Source organism: Durio zibethinus, chromosome 21 (genome assembly GCF_047325235.1).
Source record: "Durio zibethinus cultivar Kanyao isolate XHJ-2024 chromosome 21, ASM4732523v1, whole genome shotgun sequence".
Lineage (NCBI taxonomy): Eukaryota > Viridiplantae > Streptophyta > Magnoliopsida > Malvales > Malvaceae > Durio > Durio zibethinus.
Window position 1 is genome coordinate 19,456,105 of NC_143182.1, and position 24,980 is coordinate 19,481,084.

The 24,980-nt window shown below is 29.7% G+C and overlaps 2 protein-coding genes across 4 annotated transcripts; one reads left to right on the forward strand and one right to left on the reverse strand.

The window, feature by feature from the left end:
- Window positions 1-508: 508 nt before the first annotated feature.
- LOC111305738 (uncharacterized) lies at window positions 509-6,566 on the forward strand. Its single transcript, XM_022903502.2, has 9 exons — window positions 509-902; window positions 2,498-2,544; window positions 2,624-2,726; window positions 3,263-3,349; window positions 3,742-3,825; window positions 5,481-5,534; window positions 5,905-5,985; window positions 6,185-6,230; window positions 6,316-6,566. The coding sequence occupies exons 1-9, from the start codon at window positions 645-647 to the stop codon at window positions 6,375-6,377; spliced, it is 822 nt and encodes a 273-aa protein (XP_022759237.2). The 5' UTR covers window positions 509-644; the 3' UTR covers window positions 6,378-6,566.
- Window positions 6,567-9,574: 3,008 nt separating this feature from the next.
- LOC149512965 (uncharacterized) lies at window positions 9,575-12,905 on the reverse strand. 3 transcript variants are annotated; one of them, XM_089750439.1, is made up of 5 exons: window positions 12,526-12,905; window positions 12,405-12,449; window positions 12,037-12,318; window positions 11,776-11,954; window positions 9,575-9,798 (listed from the first exon to the last, which is right to left on the reverse strand). In XM_089750439.1, exons 1-5 carry the CDS (start codon window positions 12,746-12,748, stop codon window positions 9,610-9,612), a joined length of 918 nt encoding a protein of 305 aa, XP_089606565.1. In that variant the 5' UTR covers window positions 12,749-12,905; the 3' UTR covers window positions 9,575-9,609. The 3 variants fall into 3 exon arrangements, with proteins under 3 accessions (XP_089606565.1, XP_089606567.1, XP_089606566.1); XM_089750441.1 differs by having other exon boundaries at window positions 9,575-11,682; window positions 12,526-12,804; XM_089750440.1 differs by lacking the exon at window positions 9,575-9,798 and adding an exon at window positions 10,064-10,268 and having other exon boundaries at window positions 12,526-12,804.
- Between the last annotated feature and the right edge of the window lie 12,075 nt (window positions 12,906-24,980).

Here is a 24,980-nt window from a genome sequence, read left to right on the forward strand (position 1 = left end):
AATTGATAATGACACTTCTAATAATAAGCACAATTGAATCGATAACAAAAACTAAGTAATTAATAAAACTAATTAAGATTATAACGTTGTTTTAAATTCCTATTAATATTAATATATGAATCAAATTAGAAATTAAATAATTAGAACTAACATCTAGTAGAATTGTTAATTCGTTATAATATTAATATTTATAAATATTAAATTAAAAATAATATAAAATGGAAATGAAATTTTAAAAATATAATAACGTATATATATTTTCGTCATTCAAAAAAAAAATTTAGATTCGTGCGTTTACATAAGATTATAAATTAAAAATTACGGATATATTATAGATATAGATTATTTAGCACCGGATAAAAATAAAATGATTTTGAAATTGATTAAAATATATGAAAAATAAAAATAAAAATAAAAAAGAAGTTAAAAAAAAAAAGAAGAGAAAACAAGAGTGACACGTAATGAAAGGGCATTTGGTGGTTGAAACTTGAAGCTGAGACAGTAAGGAACAACCGCCTCTCATTTGTGCCAAGTTCCAACCAAATGATATACATGCACTCAAAATCCGAAGCAATAAGAAGAAGAAGAAAGAAACACTGAACTGAAGCAAGTAAATCAAAGAAAACCAGAAATCTTAGAAAGCAATGAAAGCAATATCACCAGCATCAACGGCTATACTCATTCATTCGCATCATCATAGCATTAATCATCACCGTTGGTTTTTATCTTTGCCACCTCGACGTCACCAGCAGCAGCACCTCACAGGATCCATTCCCAATCCCCATAGTCTGAAGCTAACCTTCATAACAAAAGCAGCTGATTCAGCCTCTCAGCCTTCTTCTTCTTCTGCTGGTGCTGCTGCCAAAACCATCGTTACTGATGATGGCTTCTCATTCTCAAAGGTAATTAATTATTCATGCTTTTATAAAAAATAAAAATGGGTATTTTGTTTTCATGTTTTTGAACAAGTTGGATGATTTAGTTGAAGTAGCTTGATTTGGTTTTTTATATTGGTAAATTTGGAGCAAAGGGTTTGGATTGGAGATATTGAATATTTGAATTTCTAATTTGTTGAACCATTACTTAAAATCCAATAATTTGTTTGGGAAATTCAAGTATTGACATCACTTGGGGTCTGGATTTTTATTTTTTTCAGCCTTATAAGCATTTGGAACTGCCTAATTTTTCCTAATCATTCAAATGCTATCTGTTAAAGTTGGTAAAGGTATTTTCTTTTCCCCTCTTCCTCTACTCTGGCTGAAAATTTAAATAGGTTGTCACTGACTCATTTTCTTTTCATGGGGTTCAATTAGGTAAAGAGAGTAAAATGGGATCTATACTTTAGTTGAGTTTAGACCTGTCCATGGTCCAGCCGAGCAGGATTCGGGCGGGGCATAGATAACATATAGACAAGCTTTAAGTTTGCTTAGGCCTGGCGCGAAATATGGGTCTCATTTTGGTACTCAGACCCTATCTACTTCTTAAAAACTTTACTTAAGCCCGTCAATATTTTATTTTTTTTGCAAATAAAAAAATAAAAATAATTTTTATAATAAATATTAACTATGGTAAAATAAATAATCAATGAAATAAAGCCTAAGAAAACTTTGTTAATTTAATTAAGTATTTGAATGTGATTGGTATAATAAAAATTATTAAATATATTGACATATAGATTGGTATAAGATATTAATATATACATATATATTATTTAATTATCTAATTATTTTTATGTAATATAAATATAATTAAAAAAATATAATAATTATTCGAGTTGGGCTGGGTTGGGCTCAGGTCTTAAAATTCAAGCTTAAATTCGTTTAACTGATTTAAAATTCATATCTAAGCTTTCTCAAATTTAAGGCAAGCTGTCGGGTTCATACGGATAGCTACACTTTTGAATAAGTCCATTTGAGTTCAACATTCATGAAAATTGAGAACCTGACAAAGCTTTTGGATGTCAGCACTCCCACGCTCTTAAAACTTTGGCTTCATGCAGTTTACCTTGAAGGTGTCTCGATATTGCAATAAGAAATTTTATGAGAATCTATGTGTTAAAAGGCTAATATGGCAGAGGTACCCTTTTTGGGAAAGGCACAACCTTGGTTCTGATTTAAACTAGTTAGAGCAATATATTGTATTATACGATGGAAGCCTTCATTCGTAAGTGGCAGAATTATCTTATGAAAAGCTTGTGATATAAGCAATACGGTGACTCACGCTTTGTAGTTTCACTTTAGTCAAATCTCTTACTAAAATATGTCTGTTCCCCAGATGATGAGACGAGATCAGGCCCTGTTTGATAATGCATTCTATTAAAGTGGTGATAAAATAAAATCCCACATCAGTTAAATTGGGGCATCTTGGCCATATAAATATAAGAAAGGCGTTATGTCTAAATGGTTGGTTTTTTGTTGGACACCATCTAAACTTTAACTTGGTATAACTTTTTTATATTATATGTCGACTTATTAATTTTAATCATTATTATTTGCAGCTTTCGTTTGGTGTTATTGGACTGGGTGTTGGAATTTCACTTCTCTCGTGAGTGAATTACCTTTTGACCTTTCCTCTTTCTTTAGTGTATTTTGGTTTAGACCTCTTTAAAATGTGTAACCTACAGGTATGGTTTTGGGGCATATTTTAACATTCTCCCTGGATCTGAATGGTCGGCTATATTGCTGACATATGGCTTCCCTCTTGCAATAATTGGAATGGCCCTCAAGGTAAAAGTTTTCTTCCTTGGAGAGGAATTGAGATGGATATTTGAAAACATTTCGTCTGATTATTCCTCATTAGGTATTGTGCTTGAGCTATCTGAAATTAAGACTATGAAGGTCTAACTTGCAAACAAGATTTTAAATTTCATCTTGGCTTAAGTTGGTTAAAGCTGGAGCAAGGGTTTTGCACATTTTCATCATAATCTCATTCAGAAGCAGAAATTGATTATGAATTAGATCTTCCTAGCAGCGTAAAATTCAGATGAACAGCTGTACTAATTTGAATAGTTTTATTACAAGTAATGATAAGCTCTATTCTTGTCATAATCTTACTCTTTTTTATCGTTCTGCATTTTATATTGGCTTAGACAAGATCTCCTTTTCTAAGATGTTGTGAAGATTATAATTAGTAGATTGGAAAGCTCATTATTAGGCAGTTTAGTTTCATAACGGCAATAGTGGATCAATGTAATTATTTCTTTGTTTTTTACGCCTTTATTTACCTTTTCGTTACAATGTATAGACTTTTGGTTGTATTACAGTATGCAGAACTCAAACCAGTGGCATGCTTGACCTATTCAGATGCTCAAATGTTAAGGGAAACTGCTGCCACTCCTATCCTTAAGCAGGTATTTTCAACATTCTGGCATTTTAAACTCATTTACAAGTTAATGAAGATAATTGACGTTAGATTCTTCCATATTTCAGTCCTTATCCCTTTAAAAGCCCACAAATGCATTCCGATGAAGCACTCATCTTATGGGTCGGATTTCAATTATAATAGCCCCTTGACTCTGAAGGCCGTTGTGGACTTGGTTAATTTCATGAAGTATTTAGGTTGAAATTTACATTCTTCAAAATCCTGACTTGGATCTGTTAACCTGTTACTTATAATTTTCCTTGTGCTGAGCAACATCATCAGATAGACTAAAATGTTTAATTACTACATCATTATGAGGTACATGATGTACTCTTTTCATTTTATATATCATATCGGAATGACTTTTGTAGCTTTAATTAGGTGAAGAATGATGTTACAAGATACCGTTATGGGGATGAACAGCACTTGGATGAGGCATTGAAGCGAATTTTCCAGTATGGTCAGGTATGTCTTCAAAGGTGCAACTGTATTACCTAGATGATGTGCTTTTTATATTTCTCTTTAGGTGGACATCAGATTCAGAAGACAAAATATTAAATCCAAAATTTTGTTATTGACAGTTAAAGTATTGAGTATTGAGTATTGACTAAATTGATGAACTCTCAAGGATGCCATCTTTCTTCTTGCTTCAGCTTTCCATTTACTTTTGGATAAATAATAGAGCATTATAGAAAACAATTGTTTTAAATAAAAAAGAAAATTTAAAAATGTTCCTTTTCATATATTATCTGGACAATCAAACATGTTGTTAAATCAAATTAATTATTCAATGCTTCTTTGACCACAAGATTTTTTATTATTCAAAACCTCTGCTTTGTATATAATAAGAATGATTTCTTTATGACCTGTATGTAAGGGAAGATAAGTCTATGGGCTGTTTCTTTTGCAAGTACTATGATGTTTGCGCAAATAATCAAATTATTCAAAATTTCTGGCAACTTTGATTGAAAAAAAAAAAAAAATACTACATAGAGTCTCTTCACTAAGAATTCAGTCAATGGCTTTCATATCTATTCAATTCTTGTTACAATGTCAATATCTGCAAATTTGTGGGCTGTGATGATAGTAGCAACCTTGAGGGGTATGAATGAGTCAGAAATAATTGTAAGTTGAATGTTGCAATTATTAACTCTTTGAAAAGAAAAAACAGTGAGACCAGTATCTAGTCTTGTTGTCACTGGAATATGAAACTAAGAGGCATCTAATAAAACATTTATATCCTTTTGCATTTTTGCGGGATTTGGCTGCTCTTGAGAACTAAACCCACAATATTTCAGGTCCCTGTTCTCATCTTGGTTTATTCTTTTTTGCCTTTTGCTCTGCATCATGTACAACTTTTTCAATGTGAAATGATACTTATAAAGACAGGATGAAAGATTATCACCAATTTCAATTGATGCCATACTGATTCAAATCAAATTGTGAATGCAGCCAGTCTGAACACTTGTAGAATTGATGAAAACAGCTCCTAAGCTAGATGTGGAATAATTATTGTAGATTTAATATTTTAAGTTGAAAAGAGCATTTATAGTTTACAGTGAGCCTTCAATCCAAATTTATAGTCAATATTTTTTGTTCTTGGTACTGCTGGTTGCTACTACAGTAGTTGAAGGTCCAATATGGAGTATATGTTTAGGAAATTCATTTGATGTCACTTAATCTGGCATTGTTTAAAATCTTTGGTTGAGCCTTGAAATGTCAATTCTTGGCAATTTACAACTCCCATTTGTTGGAGATATGTGCTATCAGTAAAAATCTTTTGCCTCACTCCAGTGCTCTGGGAAACTTTAAATTTCATGTACATTTGAATTAACCTGTCTAAGCCATGGTATGAGTCATTTGAGGAAGGGATGGGTTTAATCGCTCTAATCCTGATATTCTTGCTTGTAGAAGTCCTCCCCTGACTCTCCACCCTCTATCCATAAGGACAAGGAGAAAACGAAAAAACAAATCCAACAATAATCAACCCCCATGAATAAGGGAACAAAAGACCTAAATTTTTGGGAAAAATTGCTATGTATTGTCTTGAACTTGCACGTTTTATTACATTTAAATTTAAAGTTTTTGATGTCAAGTCTTTTTTCTGTATCAAATTTCAGGCTGGAGGGATTCCTCGGAGAAGTGCACCTATTCTACAAATGATCCAGGAAGAAGTATGCTTCTCTACTCTGGGTTTAATCTCAAATGTGAAATTTTTTGATTGCCTACCATATAGAAAATGTTATTGATGTCTTTCATTAACAACTTCCATGAACACTTGCAGCGTACGTTATATTCTAGTTTCAGAACTATAGCATGCGTTCAATGTGGCTAATTTTTCCACTATGATGTACACAACAATATCTGTGACTTCTAAAGAATATTTTGTTATCTTCCATTTCAAAGTGATGTTTGATCTTCTGTTTTTGTTTTCATCTGACATAATATTTGAGATCATTGGAACAAAGTACTTGACTGCTTGTCTTAATTTGATGAGGGTTTTCATTGATTAGCCTGCCATCTTATTTTGCCCCCATGTCTTAGGTCACAGAAGATGGTAAATACTGTCTAGTCCTGGTGTTTGAGGCTAAAGCTTTGCAGTTGTCAGATTTTGAAAAGAGACAGGTAACGTAGTAACACATCTTTGGCAAAGTATAATTCAACCAATTTATTGAGAGTTCTAGTCTATATTTAATTAAGTTTCATGAAGACATCTACGAGTTTCTCTGTTTTTATTATTTAGCACCTTATTATTCTATAATTCTTTAATTTTGAGAAAGCAGAAACAATTTGCTGATCTTTTGGTTAAAATGATGGCTTCTAGGCAAAATTTTCTTCTTTCTTTGGACCTGGGATCACAGCTGAAGTAGGTGAGTTTTTCACTTTCCTACTCCATAAGAGAGTTGATTATATATTAATTCATTTTGATCCTAGCTTATAAACTATATTGCTCAGGGAAGGGAGAGAATAACCTATATGAAGTTCGACTAATTTCAAATTCCACGTCCAATGCATAGCTTCGTGAAGTATATGACGATTTCATCTAATTCTGCTCTCTGGTTTGCCTTTTTTTTTTTTTCTTTTTTTTAACTCCTGCAATTTTTTTGTATATGTATATGTTCAGTGTCAATACATTCTATATTAACAATAGAATTTCAAGAAGATAAATTAAAATCCAAAATAGTTGGAAAAATCTTTGATATGCTAGAACTAATTACTAAATCTGATCTTTGATATGGTGGCTAGCACGTAATATGATCAGGGAGAACATGTGAGATGTTTTATCTGCAGAAGTTGCTACAAGTAGCCATGTGAACTTTATCTTGAGCTTGGATCTCTAACCATCTTGACTTGGGGCAACTCTCTTATTGGTGTATTTTTTGGTATGATATGGTTTTTTCTAATTTCTTTGAAAACTATAATTGTTTTTACACTAAAGTAAGTACGCAATTTTAAAGAAACTTTTGATCTAGGATAAGGCTCTTGAAATTGTAAATAGTCACCCAGATTTCCTCTGACAACGTAATGATCCGAGCTACTGGCCAGGTAAGAAGAAAGCCCTACTTCCAGTAATATGTTGGAGGTGAGTGTAATAATAAGATTAAGGTTAATGTTATTAATATCTATGGTGAAATATTTTATATGATGATATTTGAATTTTAAAAATTTTTAATATGATATTTAAATTACGAATTTATTAAAAGTTAAATACATATTTAACTTCTAAATTTTATTATTTTTGTCATATTGGTATTTAAACTTTTAAATTCATTATCATGTTGATATTTTGGACTAATATCGGTAGTTAATTTTATTAATATAGTATGAATATTTAATAAGAGGTTAACATGTGTAAAAAAAGTTTAGTTGGTGTCACATCATCAATTTTATGTTATTATTAAAAGAAAAATTTAGAAATTTTTTTTAAAAATTATGAAAAATCTTAAAAAGTTTTAAAAATTTTTAGAAAAATTGAACAGAAGTTAAAAAATTCAAAAAAAAAATCTAAAAAATTTTAAAAATTTCAAAAAAGTTCTAAAATTTTTTAAAAATTATAACAAATAAAAAAAATTAAAAAATTTTGAAAACTTTTTTAAAATCCTAACAATCTTTCAAAAATTCTAAAATAGTTACAAACAAATTTTATAAAATTCAAAAAAATTCGAAAATTCTGAAAAATTTAAAAAAAATTCTAAAAGCTTTTACAATTTTTAAAAAATTAAAAAATTCTGAAAATGTCTACAAAATTATAAAAACTTTTAAAAATTTTAAAAATTTCTAAAAAAATTTTAAAAAAGTTTTAAAAACTAGAAAATTAAAAAAGAATTAAGGAAACTTGAAAATTTTCAAAAATTTTCTAAATTTTTTAAAAATAAATAAATTTATAAAAATAAAAATGATGATTTTCATAAATTTAAAAATTTGTTGAAATTAATAAAAAAGCTTAAAAACAGTAAAGAAATTTTTTTTTGAAAAAGTATAATATTTTAAAAAAATTTTAAAATTTTTTAAAAAATTCAAAAAAATTTTCATATTTTTTAATCTTACAATTTCAACTTTTTATATATTTCAAAAAAATTTAAAAGTTTTTAGATTTTTTCTTATTTTCAGTTTTTAAGTTTTGTGTTTTTTTAAACTTGAAGAAAATTTATTTTTTTTTGAAATTTTTAAAAAAATTTCACAATCTTTTAAAACTTTCAAATTATGATCAATTTTATAATTTATAAAAATATTTTATATTTTTAATTTTATATAAATTTTAAAAAATTAAAAAAAATTTTAGAATTGTTTAAAATTTTTTTAAATTTTTGAGTAATTTAAAAAAAATTTGAATATTTAAAAATTTTTATAATTGTTTTGAATTTTTTTAGGTTTTTAAAATCTTTTTGAATTTTTAAAATTTTTAGAATTTAAAAAAAATTTTAAAATTTTTTTATGCTAATGTCATATTGATAATATGGTGTTAATTGGACTTTTTTTTTACATGTGTTAGCATTTTATTAGATGTTGATGTTATGTCCGCAAAATTGACTAATGATGTTAGTCCAACTAATTAATGTGATAACAAATTTAAAAATTTAAGTACCAATATGATAAAAAAAAATTTTAAAGTACTAATGTGACAAAAAATTATGAAATTCATGAGCCAAATATATATTTAACCCATTTGTTAACTAATATATTACTTATTTTTAACGTGATTAATTTAAATGATAACACATGATAGATAAATAATTTTTTAGCATAAAATAGATAAATAACCCTCTCAGTACTACATTAATTAATAAATTTATAATTTAAATATCATATTAAAAACTTTTAAAATTTAATTATCATATTAAATATTTTATTATAATTTAGGATCATTTGTAACATTATCTCGTAAAGTTTATAAACATCGGCAAATAATAATATATGATAGTGTTTCCATCTGAATGTAATCTTTCGGGAATAATGAAGGTGACCTTCCTGTTTGTTATTTACTGTCTGTCGTCATGCTTTTAAAAGGTGTGAGCAAACTCCTACAATCTTGAATAGGCATGTCAAAATTACCCTTAAAAAGCCTGAGTTTAGATTGACGGGACAATGCAACTTAGAAATGTTGGAGTAGAAACACAAAGATGGCTGGCTAGCAGATGCAACCTTAAAATTATGCTTCAGTCATGAATACAAGCAACTGCCATGGTTTTTTTTTTTTAATTTTTAATTTTAATGATTTTTCCATTCATGGCTCAAGTATTTGCAAGGGCAAACCAGGGAGAAGCTTTTGCAGTTAAATATTTTTTTGGTTGAATAATTAAAATATATTTCTTTTCCTTAGATGAATTAATGAGTAAATATTGTTGATTGCATGTATGTATTCCACACATTATTATTGATACTTCACTGAGAAAGGGTGGAAATATCAAAACTAGAGGGATAAGTTGTGTATGATTCTGTGCATCTGAGGTCTTAGGGAAGAACATTTCCATTCCAAGGCCACAAACAAAAGCATGTTCGTGAACACAGAGCTGTCACCCATTTTCACCATATAAAAACAAGAAACAAGAAATAGCATAACTGCAACAAAATTCCAAAGCAAAACAAACTACTATAACACAGTCTAATCATAGATTTTTGCCCTCATATTCACCTTTGCATTCCATCTGTCCTTCCATAGAGATCAAACCCTTTTGATTGAGAGATGGAGAATCTCAACAATCCAACCAATATGTTTTTTTTTTTTGTTTTATTTGCCATCTTTATTCCTTAGCAGCCTTTAAAATGAGGAAAAAAGATACTCTTCCTTGTTGATTTGTGTTTCTCTCTCTGCCTTTTTTCCATCCATGATAGGCATCCAGGTTGCCTGATGCACCTGCACATCTCTTCATCTTTTTTTCTCCTCTCTGCCTTATCTATTTTTGTTTCTTCTTTCTCTCTTGTTTCTTTCACTTCAACCTGCACTCAACATTGAATTCTCACATCAATATCATACTTGGTTTATATGTTCATCTATGAATTTACTTTGCCAACTTAGACTAATACAAGTCATCACTTTGCTTAAAACCTCTAAAAGGATTTCAGTATTTTCATGGAAAAATAATTAAATAGTTACTTGCAGAACACTCATCGGTCATGTCAGTTGTTTCAATAAATACTATACTTGTTCAATTACTTTTATTGTAATTGGACGAACAAATTCTTGGAATCAAATTGAAAGATCTTTGATGATAGAGTACTCTAGCCATTGAACCTAATTGTTTGAGCTTAAGATTTTGATCTATTCGACGTAATGATGTACAATAAAATGCCACGGATACACGATTTTCAACTTATATTGCAGGAGGAACGCCTCCATCTCAATCACAAGCCTTGGTTCCAAAGTGAAGTTTGGATGGTATGCAGCCTATTATGGCATTATCGAGTTTCTGGTTCAGAAAATTTAAAGAAAAGAAAAAAAAGAAAAGCTATCAGTGTCTGTTCCATTTCCATTAACATGATATGTAGGATGCAATTTTCGCTACCACATTTGTTCACAAGCAACCAGAGACTTTACTGTAACGATTGTTTTCTTCAATCTGGTAGAGATTAAGAACCAAAACCATTTCATGGTTAAATGACAAAAACTTGATTTCAGAGCTTAGCTCCAGCAGATGATGATGAGGGACAGATACAGGTTCATTATAGTTCAGGTTTTAGATTCTAGACGTATCATATTCAGCAAAATTTAATGTATAAAGTAACGACAACAATATGGTAGAAAGATTAAATGGGGACAGGTTCAATGATAAACAAATTGTTTATCTGGTATTCTGTTGACGGGCCTTGAAAGATATGGCTGATTTTCCTGAAAGACGAAAGGACTAAGGCAATGACATGCCATTGTCATTGCAAGCCCCAGAGACTCAAAAGAATGCAAGAACAAAAAAGTGGAGAATCGGCTTTGAAGGTTTGGCACAGAAGCATCTTTGGTTGATCCACATAAAAACAAAGAGAAGAATAAAAAAAAAAAAAGAAACACTAGCATGATTCGAGTAAAAAAGGAGGAGAATTGTTTTGATAAACTTGGTTTTGGATTGTTCTTGCCTTTCTGTTTTAAAATCCCAAAAACGTTTTGCAATTCTTGTTTCTGTGCGCTGAAAAGACTGCTGCGCAAAATCAGAGACAAATCCAACAGTGTGTGCTGGAAAGTAGGCTGGCCGAGAGAACTTCTAAGGCTTATTTTGTATCTGTATATGCATTTGGAGCGCATGTGCTTACCAATCTTAGAGGGACCAATTGAGATATTGGTTCCCCCACCTTGGAAGGACACAGTTCAATTATTTGTGCAGGAAAACAGGCTAGTTGGGGCATAACTTCTTAGACCTATGGGTGCTTATATGTGCCCACAAAAGCCTGAGGGAACAAATAATCCAACAGTCCCCCACCTTGGAAGAACAAAGCAAGGAGCTTTATCAACACAATTTGGCTCCTAGAAGCAGAAAGGCTTGCGTCCCGTGGACATATCAGCTTTTCTAGTCTTATGTAAGTACCACAAAATCTGAAACCCTGTAATTCACGGTGGGCAAGCAAGCGGCGAGCAGCGGGTTGAGTGAATCTTGCTCTGATTTAATGTTCTATAATAACTTTGTTGAAGACTATGGGTGCCAATACTAGAATGAATTTGTCCTTCAATTTTAAAACTTACCTCAAAAGGGGGAAATTGAAAATGAAAGTATAAGTAAAACGAAATAAACTTGGAGTGAACATTCAGAAAAATTGCATGGATTGATGATGCTATAACATGTTGTAGATGCTTCAAAATTCTCAAACAATGTCCATAATATGAGCAGAGCAGAACATCTGAAAATGATAGGTTAAATTATGTTTCTCAGCCTTAAAACAAGTCTAACAGCAGCAGATGTGAATGAAATTCCTCCATAGGAAAGAGCTTACCTGTTCCTCAGCCTTTGACTTTGTGTTAGAGTTTGGAGAGTCTCCATTTTCTGTTTCGCATCCCTTCAAGGCTCTCTCTAAGATTGAGGGGGTTGAAGAAGGGCTAACACTACCAGAAATAAGACCAGGTGGTGTACTTTGAGTTCCCACATCTCTAGTCATGCTCTCTGCTTTCCTTTCTGGCAACAGATGCAATAAAACTTTAAACCAATTACTTAAAATATGCACCTCAGGTGCATGAAAACAAAGCAGCTTTCAGACCTGGAATCGGAAACTGAGCAATGTCTTCCGGAACTGTCCTGGAAGGCTTTGTTTGGATATGGCATGAGTGTGAATAAACAAGAGGAGCAGACATGGTGATTCTGTTTGTTAAGTTGCGAAATGACCTCCCGCTGAGTGTTTTTGCAGACAAACATTCCATCGGAACTTCTCCTGAAAGAGGGTTGCAAATGTATTTCTCTGCTTCATTCCACTTGGAGTTTAAAGCAAACCCGTCCGGTGACAAGCACTCCCAACTACTATACACTGTCCTTGCCTGCAACGCTGCAGAAAAAAAAAAAAAAGTTAGCCTAAAAGTTTTGCATTGTTAGTTTGGTTCAAAAAGCACAGAATTATGATTCAGCAGTTACCTTTAAGAGCTGTAGTGAATGAGTATGTTGAAGGGTCAATCTCATCTGTAAAAACGAGGGGAAAGTTTTAGGGGAGCACTTAATGCAAGACCAATTCATGCATAAGGAAGTAGAGAGGTACCTTTTAAGGAATAGCCTGGAGAGGAGGCAGTACTAGAAATGGTTATGTTTGATCTAAAAGACCTTGCATCTTCTCTAAAACTTCTGATATATGATGCTGAATATCTTCTTGAACTAGTGTTTTCCCTACTAATTCGAGCCTTGAGACCCCACTCTCTCAAATTAAACTCCATTTCATCGTGTCGTCGTGAACTATAAGAAGATTGTTCCATGGCGGAGGCCATGAATGAGCTATAATTTGAATTGAAGGCTTTTAAAAGTGTTTTTTTATTATTTATTTATTTTTTGCTTCTAAATTTTGGGTGCAGATTTTATAACTGCGTTTCAATATCTGTGGCTGCCACATCAGCTGATGCTACTTGGAATATTTACCAGACTTTCAAACCTTTTTCTTCAGCTCTAGTTGGAATTTAAAGACTGCTTTAAAGTGTACTATTTTTTTTTTTAACCATGGTCCATAAACATTTAAGATGGTCGTTTTGATATTCATAGGATTGAAGGGGATTCAAGCCCAGCTCATAATAGGAACCTAAAGAAATGTTAATCCTGATAACTACAAATTTTTGGCTGATAATCCATGGTTTGATGAGTAATTGTATCAGAGTTAACATTTCTCTGCTGTATATATTTCAGATTTAGATTGAATTATTCTTTGCACCAATTACAAAATGCACTGGAGCACAAGCATTCCTCCCCCCCCCCCCCCCTTCCCCCCACTAATTTACAATTGGAACAAAAGGTTAAAAGTGGAGCAGGTCATTATTTCTTTTGCTGTATTGCCCAAAATAGGTAGGCAGATAGATTTACTGTGGTACACAATTTATGCTGTAACATGGATTTTGATGTTGATTTAGCTCCAACGTCAGTTCAGCAGCACTTTTCTGAAATATTGTGAATTCAACTTAAAAGGAATTGTTGGAACCAAATTAAATGATGTTTCATTATATCTTCTTTAATATGACAATCACTTGGTGGGATGCTTGAAGCTTTTCATTTTCCCTTGCAAACTAAAAGTTGGACTTCTAGCCAATTAACAATTAATTTGATGTTTGTTTTTTTTCTCCCTTCTTTCCCTACAAGAAGCTCTTTGCCAATAAATTTTGAGCACTTGCGTTGCAGAGTCCAGTTTTGCTTGGTAGCGTTGATAAAGATAAAAAATTAAAAGAGGAAATCAAAAGTCAAAAGATGAAAAAAATGTTTTCATCGACATGCTTAGTAAGAACGAAAAAAAAAAGTAAAAAAATTATAATTTTCTTTCCATTCGTTACTTGATAGAATTAAAAAATTAAAAAAATGAAAATTATATTATTTTTGTTGTAAATATTGACTCAAATCTCATAAGAGATTTGTTAGAGATTTGTTTGAGATTTGTCAGATATTGCTTGATGGACAAGAAGACTTGCAAAAGAAGAATTCTAAGAGAAAGAGGATTCTTAATAAGTAAGTTTGACTTGCAAGAGAAGAATTTTAAAAGGAAAGGGATTCTTAATAGGCAAGTTTGACTTACAAGAGAAGAATTCTAAGAGGAAAGAGATTCTTAATGGGCAAGTTTGTATGGTTATAAATAGGTAAAGTCTCCACAGGTTTAAGTATGAGAAAAAGATGTAACAGAGTTGTAGGGTTTTGTGGGATAGACACCCCATAGGAGTATTGGGGCTCTACGTCTTATGGGTGTGTATGTTTATTTGTGAGTGGACTAGAGGAGATTGAGATGGTCTATATAGGTATGGTGTATAGGAGCATATGGGTATGTGTTTGATTATGTTGGAAGAGTGCACAAAGGTTTGAGTTTGTGTTTGTTTGGGTTGAGAATACTCCATAGGACTAGAGGAGATTGAGAGTGTCTTATGAGTATTGATTATTGAGTGAGATTGATGATTTGATGTAAGTTTGTAATTCTCTACAACTAGTGGATCTTGTTTCTCATCCGTGGATGTAGGTTAGTTGGACCGAACTACGTTAAATTGTTGTCTTTTATGTATTTGATTTATTGTTTGATTTCGCTTTCGCTTGTACAATTGGATTGGAGGCTTTTAGCCCAACAATTTTATCATTATAACTTTGTAAATTAAAATGAAAAAGATAAAATCTAAACATGATAGATAATTTTATAAATTTGCAATGTAAACTCACACCTCTTTCATTTTCATTTTTTTAATTTTAATTTGAAAAAAAATATATATAAATATATAAATATATAAATATATATATTTATGAATAAGAGTGAAAAATGATCATCTAAACTATTTTTTTCTTTCATTTTTGATTTTTTAAAAATTCTTTTCTCTCATACTATACCCAAAATTCTTTTCTTTCCACTTACTTTCTCTCTTATACATGCTTCTACTTTTCTATACTCAACCAAACACACTTTCAAGATGCAAAATGTATTACACCTTCAACAAGTACAGCTAAAAATGTTATGTCCAAGCAAAGCTTGAAATCAAAGATGCCCAAGTAGGAAATTCAAAGTGCATGTTTACATTTCACCTTAAGTTTGTTTTTTTAATTTCATCCTTTACTCAAATCCCATCCATATCTTTCCACTTCAGCTATACTGAAGTAGAAAAGAAGCTAGTGCTGATTGTATTTGTTTTAGTGGAAAAATGCATTAGTAATTAAGTGAAATTAACAATGGACATTTACAACGGGGTGTGAAAAAGATCTATATATAAAAAATTACGAAAAAATTGTGGTTCATATTTTAATAGATCCATGATGCTAAATCAACTCAACAAATATATATAAAAAAAAAAAAATTAGAACTATGGACAGGAAATGGCGCAACGGGTCCCTCAAATTGTACACTAATAAATTGTAGGCTTTAGTATTGGTTAGATGGGAGTAGCTCACCCAATAATCATTGAAACTTCAAATGTCTAAATGGCCAAAACTAGCTTTTCCCTCCACTGATTCATTCTTACGACCAATGGGATTTTGACAACTGGAAAAAGATCAGTATGGACAACTCCACCTGGTCACCACTGTTTGGGGATATAGGGATTGCAACGTGATCTGCCAGATACCCTCTTGTTGGGTTGTTTTCGAAATGGGTTGTTTGGGTAGAGGGAAAAAAGAGTGGATAGCAAGAAATGGAGGGAGTGAGGAAGTAATAAGAGTGTTGTGGGTTATGCATGTGCATGTGCATGTGCATGTGCATGTTCATGTGCATGTGCATGTGCAATGACATGTGCTTGTCATCATCATCAAGAAAAAAGTGAATGACTGGTAGAGAGGTCCCCTTTGTAGGCTCATCATGACTGTCAGTTTTGTCTAATTTGTATGCAATGTAGGCTTCACTGAAAGGGAGTGGTTCTCCCTCTTTCGAGTTTTTGGTCCATGTGTTTCATTAATCTTTATAGAGATATATCTTTTTAACTTTCCCCTACTTCATGTCATTTGTCTTTTCTTTTATCTCTCACAGTTTTTAACTTGGGGAAAACATCCAAACAAATTTTAGAAAGAAAAATGTTAAAAAATAATACAAAACAAGTCAAATAATCCGAATGTGAAACATGAAGTCAAATTTTTTAAATTTAATTCAAATGAAAAGGATGCAGTGGAATTGGAGTAAAAATCTTAGATTTATGACAATCTAACTTGAAATAATTTGATTGTGAATTGTGTGGCATGTGATTTCAGTCCAAATGTCAACTTTTCACTCATCTTCAATCTCAACTTCATCAGCCTGTCATCAGAGTCAATCATTATCAAAACTTTCCATTTGTATATGCTTATAAACTTTCTAAATTTGGCTAATGCAACATCATAAACAAAACCAAAGGTGATTGATTCAGGGTCCAACAGATTTCAAGTTCAGATTCTTCAGTTCTGTTAATATTTTTCATATCCAACTCTTTTAGTTAGTGACAGTTTGAATAAAAATTTTAAGTCAATGCTATCAATATCGGTAATACAATTATGGAGTTACTTGTTATGGATTTGTAGTAGTCTGAAATCTAAAGTCTGGTTAAATTTCGAGTTTAATTAGTCATATGGTCATACTTAAAAAATAGTATTCAACAAGATTGTAATTCAAATCTTATCCCTACAATTCTTTCTTCTGTAAAACTTCAGCCTTATATATATATATATATATATATATATATATATATATATATTTATATGTATAAAATCTAAAGTCTGGTTCGAAAATAAATAATGTTTAGGTAGCAAACTCCTTATAGCCACCAATGCAATCCCAAACCATTCAGCAAAACCTCCTTTGAACCTTTTCCTCTCATTTTTCATTTCTGCGTTAGAATTTAGAAACTCCTGTCCTGTGTTTTATATATATATATATATATATATATATATATATATATATGTTCATTGGTTAATTCGACAAAACATTGTTTTTACAAGGATTTTTCCCTATTTTTTGTGGTTAATTTGACTAATTACTACAATTTTATTCCTTCCAAGAATATTAGAGTGCGGTCCCACTACGTCCGAAATTAAATATTTTATATTTTAAATTATAAATTATTTCATTTATTATTTTAATAAAAATTATAATTATCTAATTTACTTGATCATTTTATTTTGATCATTTTTAATAAAACGTCACATGTCAAGTTTTATAAAGTAATAGCAAGGATATTTTAATAATTTAAAATATGATTAATTTTAGAATATATTAAACTTTAATACATAATTTAATAAGGATATTATGATAATTTTAAAATAAATTATCATATGTCAACTCCTTATAAATCACTCATAAGGGTATTTACATAATTATGATATAAGGGATATTATAGTAATTTTGGTCAATTATGGTAGAAGAGGTAATTTTTTAAGTATGGTATAAGAAGTATTATAGTAGTTTTGGCACAAAATTACAGTAAGTTTTGCCAAATGCGGTAGAAAGGTACTTTTATAATTATGTTAAGATAACATTATAGTAATTTTTGTCAATTATAATAGAATGGATATTTTTGTAATTATGGTAGAAGGGTATTACAATAATTTTGATTAATTATGATAAGATGGGTATTTTTATAATTATAATAAAAAGGCATTATAATAAATTTAAATACGTGTCAAAGTTATATTAAATAAACAAAGAGACATTATAGTAATTTTCATGAGAATTGTTTTAATATATGTTATTTAATATTTAATAAATAATTTAATATGGGTATTATAATAAATTTCAAACAAAATTCCGTATTTCAAATTTTTATAAAGTAATGGTAAGGGTATTTTAGTGATTTAATATATAATTAATTTTAGATTATGTTAAATTTCATATGTAATTTAATAAGTATATTATAGTAATTTTAAATAAAATGTCAATGTCAAATTTTTATAAACCATTGGCAATGATATTTTAATAATTTAATATATTGTTAATTTTATTTTATGTTAAAATTTAATATGTAATTTAATAGAGGTATTATAATAATTTTGAAACAAAATGTCATATGTCAACTTCCTATGATGTATGCATAAAAGTATTTTTGTAATTATGATATGAGATGTATTGTAGTAATTTTTAAAGATTATGGTAAGAGTATTATTGTAATTTTGGTAAGAGAGGCACTGTAATAATTTTAGTCAATTATATTAGGAGTGATATTTTTGTAATTATTGTAAGAGGGTATTATAGTAATTTTAACTAATTACAAGAAGATAAGTATTTTTATAATTGTGGTGGAAAGGTATTATAATAAATTTGGACATGTTTTGACATTATATCAAATAAAAGGGTTATAGTAATTATCAAAAGGATTGTTTTAATATATATTATTGATTTTAAAACAAAATGCCACATGTCTACTTCCTATTAAGCATTCATAATGGCATTTTCATAATTATGGTAGGAAGAATATTATAGTAATTTTAATCAATTATAAGAGAAATGTATTTTCGTAATTATAGTATGAAGGTATTTTCGTAATTTAATAAGAAGAGAATTGGTATTTTCATAATTATAGTATAAATACATAATAGTCCATTTAAGATAAGAGTATTTTCGTAATTATGGTATAAAGATATTATATAGCAAATAATTATAAAAAAATGAATATTTTTGTAATTATAATATGAAAGCATAATAGTAAATTTAAGATAAGAGTATTTTTGTAATTATGATATGAGTGTATTATAGTAAATAATTATAAAAGAACAAATATTTTTGTAATTATATTATGGGAGCATAATAATCAATTTGGTCACATGTTAAATTCTTATCAAACAATAGAAAATGTAGTTTAATCATTTCCTAAGGGATTTTTTTTTTCATATAATTATAGATGTTGGGTCACCAGTCATGCTGCTATTAATGTATGGTTTTGTTTCAAAGTATTAGCGTTGAATTAAAAATTTTTTATAAAATATTAATTGCATTAAAATTTTATCATTTTATCACACATTTTTAGTATAATTTCTTTTGAATATTTGCCCGTTTCTTAAGAAAATTGACAAAAATACTCCTAAATACATAAATATTCAATGTTTAGGTAAAAAATATAGAAAATGAGGAGAATTGGAGCTTTTGGACTCATTTTGGATGCAGTTTGGTGTAAAAAGTTATGAAATGTTGAAATTAGTGTGCATGTGCTTCTAGTGCCATTCATGGGAGATTTTCTTACCTTTGTCCTCTCTAATTTCCTTAGCTTACTTGAGTTTAATTGAACTTTACTTTAAACTTTAATATTCATATTTTTCATGAGAAAAATTATTTTTATCTCACTAGTGCTTTGTCACTTTTGTACTATTTTTTCATGTGCTAATTTGGTGACTATTGCATTGGTGTGGTTTGAAACCATCTTCGGAGCTAAGATTTTTTCAAAATTTTCTAGAATTTTTCATGGACAAATTGACAACTAAATGGCTCTCATTTGGTTGGAAATTGAAGGAGAGAATTATTAACATTTGGCACCAAAAAAGGAAGTAAAGGAATTTAATGCAAGTCATGTGACGCAGTTATGTGATGATTAAGTTTGTGGTGCCAATCATTGGATTCAAAGAGGGAGCTAATAGGCTGCTTAGTTGGCAATTTGGATGCTTCTCATTGGACATAATTATGACTTTTAGGAGCCTACAAGATCAAAAGAAGGAAGTTTAAAGTAAAGTGAAGTAAAGAGAAGTTAAAAAAGAAGCTAAGGAAGTTAGTTGGATAACTTGGAAGACTCTAGAAGATGTGGCATATTAGCTGGTATTTTTTTGCAATCTTATTAGCTTAACCACTTTACCCTTGGCCTATAAATAGGAAGGTTGGCCAGTCATTTGAAGAGACATTCTAGATTTTTTCATTTTCTTAATTTATTGCATTTTACTTTTTTTTTTCTTCAAACAATTTCCTCCTTGTTCTTTTAGAAGGCTGTTTGGGAGAAAATTACTTTAATTATTCAACAAAATTTACTTTTCTAGCCATTATTTTACATGCACTTTAAGAATCTTTTAATAAAAGTTCATGTTATTTAAGATTTCAAGTTTAATTTCTTGCAATTTCTTTTGAATCTCAAATTTGTTTGGCAAATTTTATTTCTAACCCAATTGCGATTTTTCCATTGGATCTCAATCAATTTTTGCGAGTTTCAATCCATTTTTTTGTGGATTTTTTATTCATACCTCTACAAATTTGAAAAAGATCACACTCAAATTCGTACTATAAATTTCTAGAAAATTCTTCAAAGTTTCGATTAAATCCATAAACTAAGTTAACACTTGAATGAGTGATTGCACTTCAAGTCTCTTCTCTCTTATTTAGGCAATTGGTTTACTCTTTTCTCACTTTGTACCTTTTGATTCATGAGTTTTCTTGTTCAGATTCATTTGATTGCATCTAATTTCATGCATTTCAATTCTGTTTGGTTCAATTTCTTATAATTCCTCTATTTTTGCTCTTACTTGCATTTGGTTTGTTATCTACTTCAATGAGCTTGATTTCTTATTATTTCTTGCGATTTCTTTGTTCATTTAGGTAGTATATTTGTAGATCTAGATTACTTTAGCTCAATTTAAGTTCATTCAACTTGTAAAAGCTTAGAGCTAATTTTCTTTCTTCAAGTTCGGCTTTTCCATATTTGAATTTCACTTTCTGTTTTCATTTCTTTTGTTGATTTTTAAGTTTTTGCTTCTTCAATTGCATTTTAATTCTATTTTGATCTTAGTTCACTCACTATTTTTGCAATTTACAAGTTGTTTGGATCAATTTCTAAGAAGTTTCTAGATGTTTCTTTTGTTAGAAGTTGAAAGGTAGTTAAGGTAGTTATTTTTTTGGTTACTAGTAAGTTATTTCGATTTAACTCTTTTAGCTATTGTTTTGTTTGATAATTGAACTTGTTATTTTTAGTTCTTTTGATTAGTTTTAAATTCAAATCATGTTGAGTTCAATTCATGATACTTTAGCTACTGTTTTAGTTAATTTTTCTATTTTTCTTACTTCAAATGTTGAAAATTTATTTCTTGTTAAAGTCATGTATTGTTCATGGTTTTATTCAATTGTTCTTGTCAGTTTAGCTTCGTATACACCTTTCAATTGAATCAATTTTAGAGAAAGTATGGGGATAATAGATAGTTAAACTAAGAATTTTTTAGCTAATCCCTGTAAGATGATATATTAACCTTTGGTCACTATTATTACTTGAATGATTTGTGCGCTTGCAAAACATCTCAATCAAGTTTTTAGCACAGTTATCAAAGACTAGAAGTTAAGAGTCTTAGGCTAATATTGATTCACCCTTGTGTTCATATGCTAGGCTAGTTATTAACTTACTTTGATTTTGTTTCTTTAAGGTGTACACAGACTAACTTTCTTTGTTGTCTCATTACATTAGTTGTTTGTACTTAGAATAGTTATTTAGTTACATAACCTTAGCATAGCTTAGACTAGAGAACATACATCTTTCTTCACCTCACATAGCTTTAGAATAAATAGGTTAGTGTAGATAGTTGATAATTCTAGTTTTTATAGAATTATCATGAACTTAATTGATTTAATTATGGTAATTACTTGATTAATTTTGCTTAATTCTTAACAATTTAATTTAATTAGCTCTTAAGTTTATTAGTTTGTCTATTGTGTAGATCTCTTAAGTGAATAAAGTGATGTAACATGAAAGTGACCAAATTCAATAACAATTTATGGCATAAAATGTATGATGCATCAATGGTTGAAGAGCTTGTAGCAAATATGTATAGTTAGCAGTTGTCCACGTTTACAAAATTTTTTTTTCAAGGTTTGCATTGAAAACCGCCTTCTACTAGTGTTGACTTGGTCCCAAAATGGTACACCAACATGAGAAATGCATGACACATGATATTAGGGACCATTGGCACAAACGGACAAAATTGATGCCTTAATTACCCAACTACTGAATACATTTCAAAATTGGAAAGTCAGCTAGCAAATAGCCCTATTCTTTCATGGCTTTTCAACTTGAACTTTTTTAAAATGACACACAATTGTTGCTAGAAATGAGCTGCTGAAAAATTGAATGATAGTTGGATGAAGACAAAAATGCCATATTTGCTAATTTACTGTTGCAAAAAAGAGCCACTTGTTATGTTGCAAATTGTCAACATTGGCAACCAAATTTCCTATATTATATTCAGTTATGTACTCTCCCAAATAAGGCAATAAAGCTGCTGTTGTCTTGGATATAAACTACACTCCTATTGGTTGTAACAAAAAGAACAAAATCATTCTTAAAAAACCCTCAAATTTTCATATAGCTAGAGAACAAAAATAGCTGCTGTTAACTGAGTTGAACTTTTAAAAAAAAAGACATTGTTGAGCTGCTAGTTTGTCGTTGTCACTTTGGCAGCTGAGATGGCTCTATCTTGTAAGGCCATTGGTCACTAAAAGTGTCATGCCCTGAGACTTAGACGCAATACGACCATATTATCTTAAAGTAAAATCTCAAAGTAATATGAAGTCTTCTTTCTTAATCATTCTAAAGTTTTTTTAACAAAATAATTTGTCAAGTAAAATCTATATCTTTAATCTAACTAATGATACATATATATATATATCTGAACACAAACTATATAAAAATACAAAACCATTTCACAATATCTCATTGGCCAATGTTGTCTCCGATGACTAAGTAATATTTCCCATTTTGATCTTCTAACTTCTCACAAGATTAAAGAAACTTATTACTTACTCATTTGTAAAGAGAAAGAAAAAAGTAAATGAACAAACTACATCTCAGCTAGTATAGGCTCACATATTTTATCGGATCAAGCATCATTTTCATATATATGATATAGATCATTCAAAATATTTGTCAAATTATAATTTCAAAACATTTCAAAATCATCATTATGTCAAACATTTCATAGATCATAAATCAATATCAAAACATGTCAATTCATAAATCATTGCACAATACGCTTCCTTCAAATATTGTAATCAAATCAAATGATCATAAATTATCATCCTCATTAGTTTATTATTAGCTATGGTCACTTTCATAACCCGTGACATTGGTCATATCGATAATTTTATTCTCACAATCATTGTTAATTATTATAATATGCTAGCCAAAGCCTTACACTAACTATTATAACCTGTCAGTAGGACCGTATGATGATGGCTATACTAACTACTATAACCCGTTAGCCAGGGTCATAGAACTAATTCTAGTGTCGATGATCCCATTTTCTGGAAATGTAAGTACATAGTTATCATAAAATTGCTCTTTAAATATAAAATCAATTTCTCATTTCATTCAAAAGCATGATCCATCATTTACATAGCAAACACAAAATAATCATATGCTCGATTTATTTTCATATATCGAAAATAAAGAAATAAAATCTTTACTCATTTAGAAACATACATATATACATAAGTTCAAAAACAAGCAAAATATGTGAGATTTTACTTACCTTATTTCAATTCAACCATTTAGTTTTTCTCCCAAAACAATTAATAGCCTATTCAACATCATTACAACATATCAGAAATTAATTAACTAATTTTTGAAACCATTTATATTAAAAACAGCTAAGTTACACAAAGGGTTAACTCAATTAATTAATACTGATAGCCTGAGCTCCTTTCATTAAAACAACCATATCTCAAGATATCCAACTCAGAATTAAGATCTTTTTATGCATTAGAAATTAGACTCTATAAGCTTTCTACCCATGTATGGCCCACCTTTTAATTCTTTGTAAATTAATTGTAATAATTTTTGCAATCCACATTATACGTTACTCTCAAATAGCATGTATACCTTCTAATAAAAATTACATATTTATTCATTAGAGACTTAGAATTTAGTTTCACTTATTTTGTTGAAAAATAGGCTTAATAAGATTTCCAATCATATAATGCTCAATTTGTAACTCTTTCTATAAAATTTAAGACAACTTTTGTAATTCATCACTGATGCTACTACCATGCAGTCTATACATCCTTAAGTAAAAATATATATCTCTTCATAAAAAATTTAGAATTGACTTTCATTTGTTTCTTTGGAAAGTAGATTCAATGAGTGTTCCAACAATATATAATACTTATAGTAATAATCTTTCTGTTAATATAGAATTCCATTTAAATTCACTATTATAGATCATAGCATCTCATCAAAAAACATAATTTCTCATTCAAAACCCAAATCTCTATTTCTAGCTTTTAAAATCCACTCAATAATCATCATTAAATCTTAATAACATGAAGTAAACAAAGCCTAATAATTTACCCATATCAATCATGAATATTAATGAAAGATTTCATAATTTTTCTTGATTTTTCTTTCAAAACTTTAACTTCAAATAATAACAACCAACATGTTATTTTACTTAAATAAAAAGATGGCATATATTCATCTTTAGAAGATTAACTTGATTGTAGTCTTTGATTTTGGATCTTTAACTTCTTTTTCATGCTCTTTAATGTTAAAAAAGATGGCAAAAGAACTCTTAGTTTCTTTTCTATTCCATGATAGTTAGGTTTTCTCTGTTAAAACATCTCAACCATTTTTTTTAGTAATTAATTCTTAATTAAATTAATGGGTTTTAGTAATAATTAAGCACAATTATCATTTAGACTAGGGTATTACAAAAAAACACTTAAGCAGTTGCTACATTTGAGAATGAGGGAAAGAGAAAATAGCTAGCCATATCCCATGCATGAAAAATAAAATAAAACAACTAAAAGCCACATGCATTTTCTTATTGCTGCTAGTCACGATTTTGTTAAAGATTGAGGTTGTAAGTTAAGTGCTGAGCTGGATGAGGAGGTGGCACAGTATTGGAAGGACATCGATCCAACAGGGAACCTTCACATGCTTTCACATGGGCTGCCAAAGGAGTTTAAGATAGTATCTTCCCCATTTTCAACCAAAATTGCCAAATACATGGGTTCTTTACTTTCAAAATAGTCGAGTAGGTGTCTTTGATAATGGAGTGTCTTTGACAATAAGGTGTGATAAAACAACACTAAGGGAAGACTTTTGGGAAAGGCTTTGGCATTTTAATTACCAAATAGCC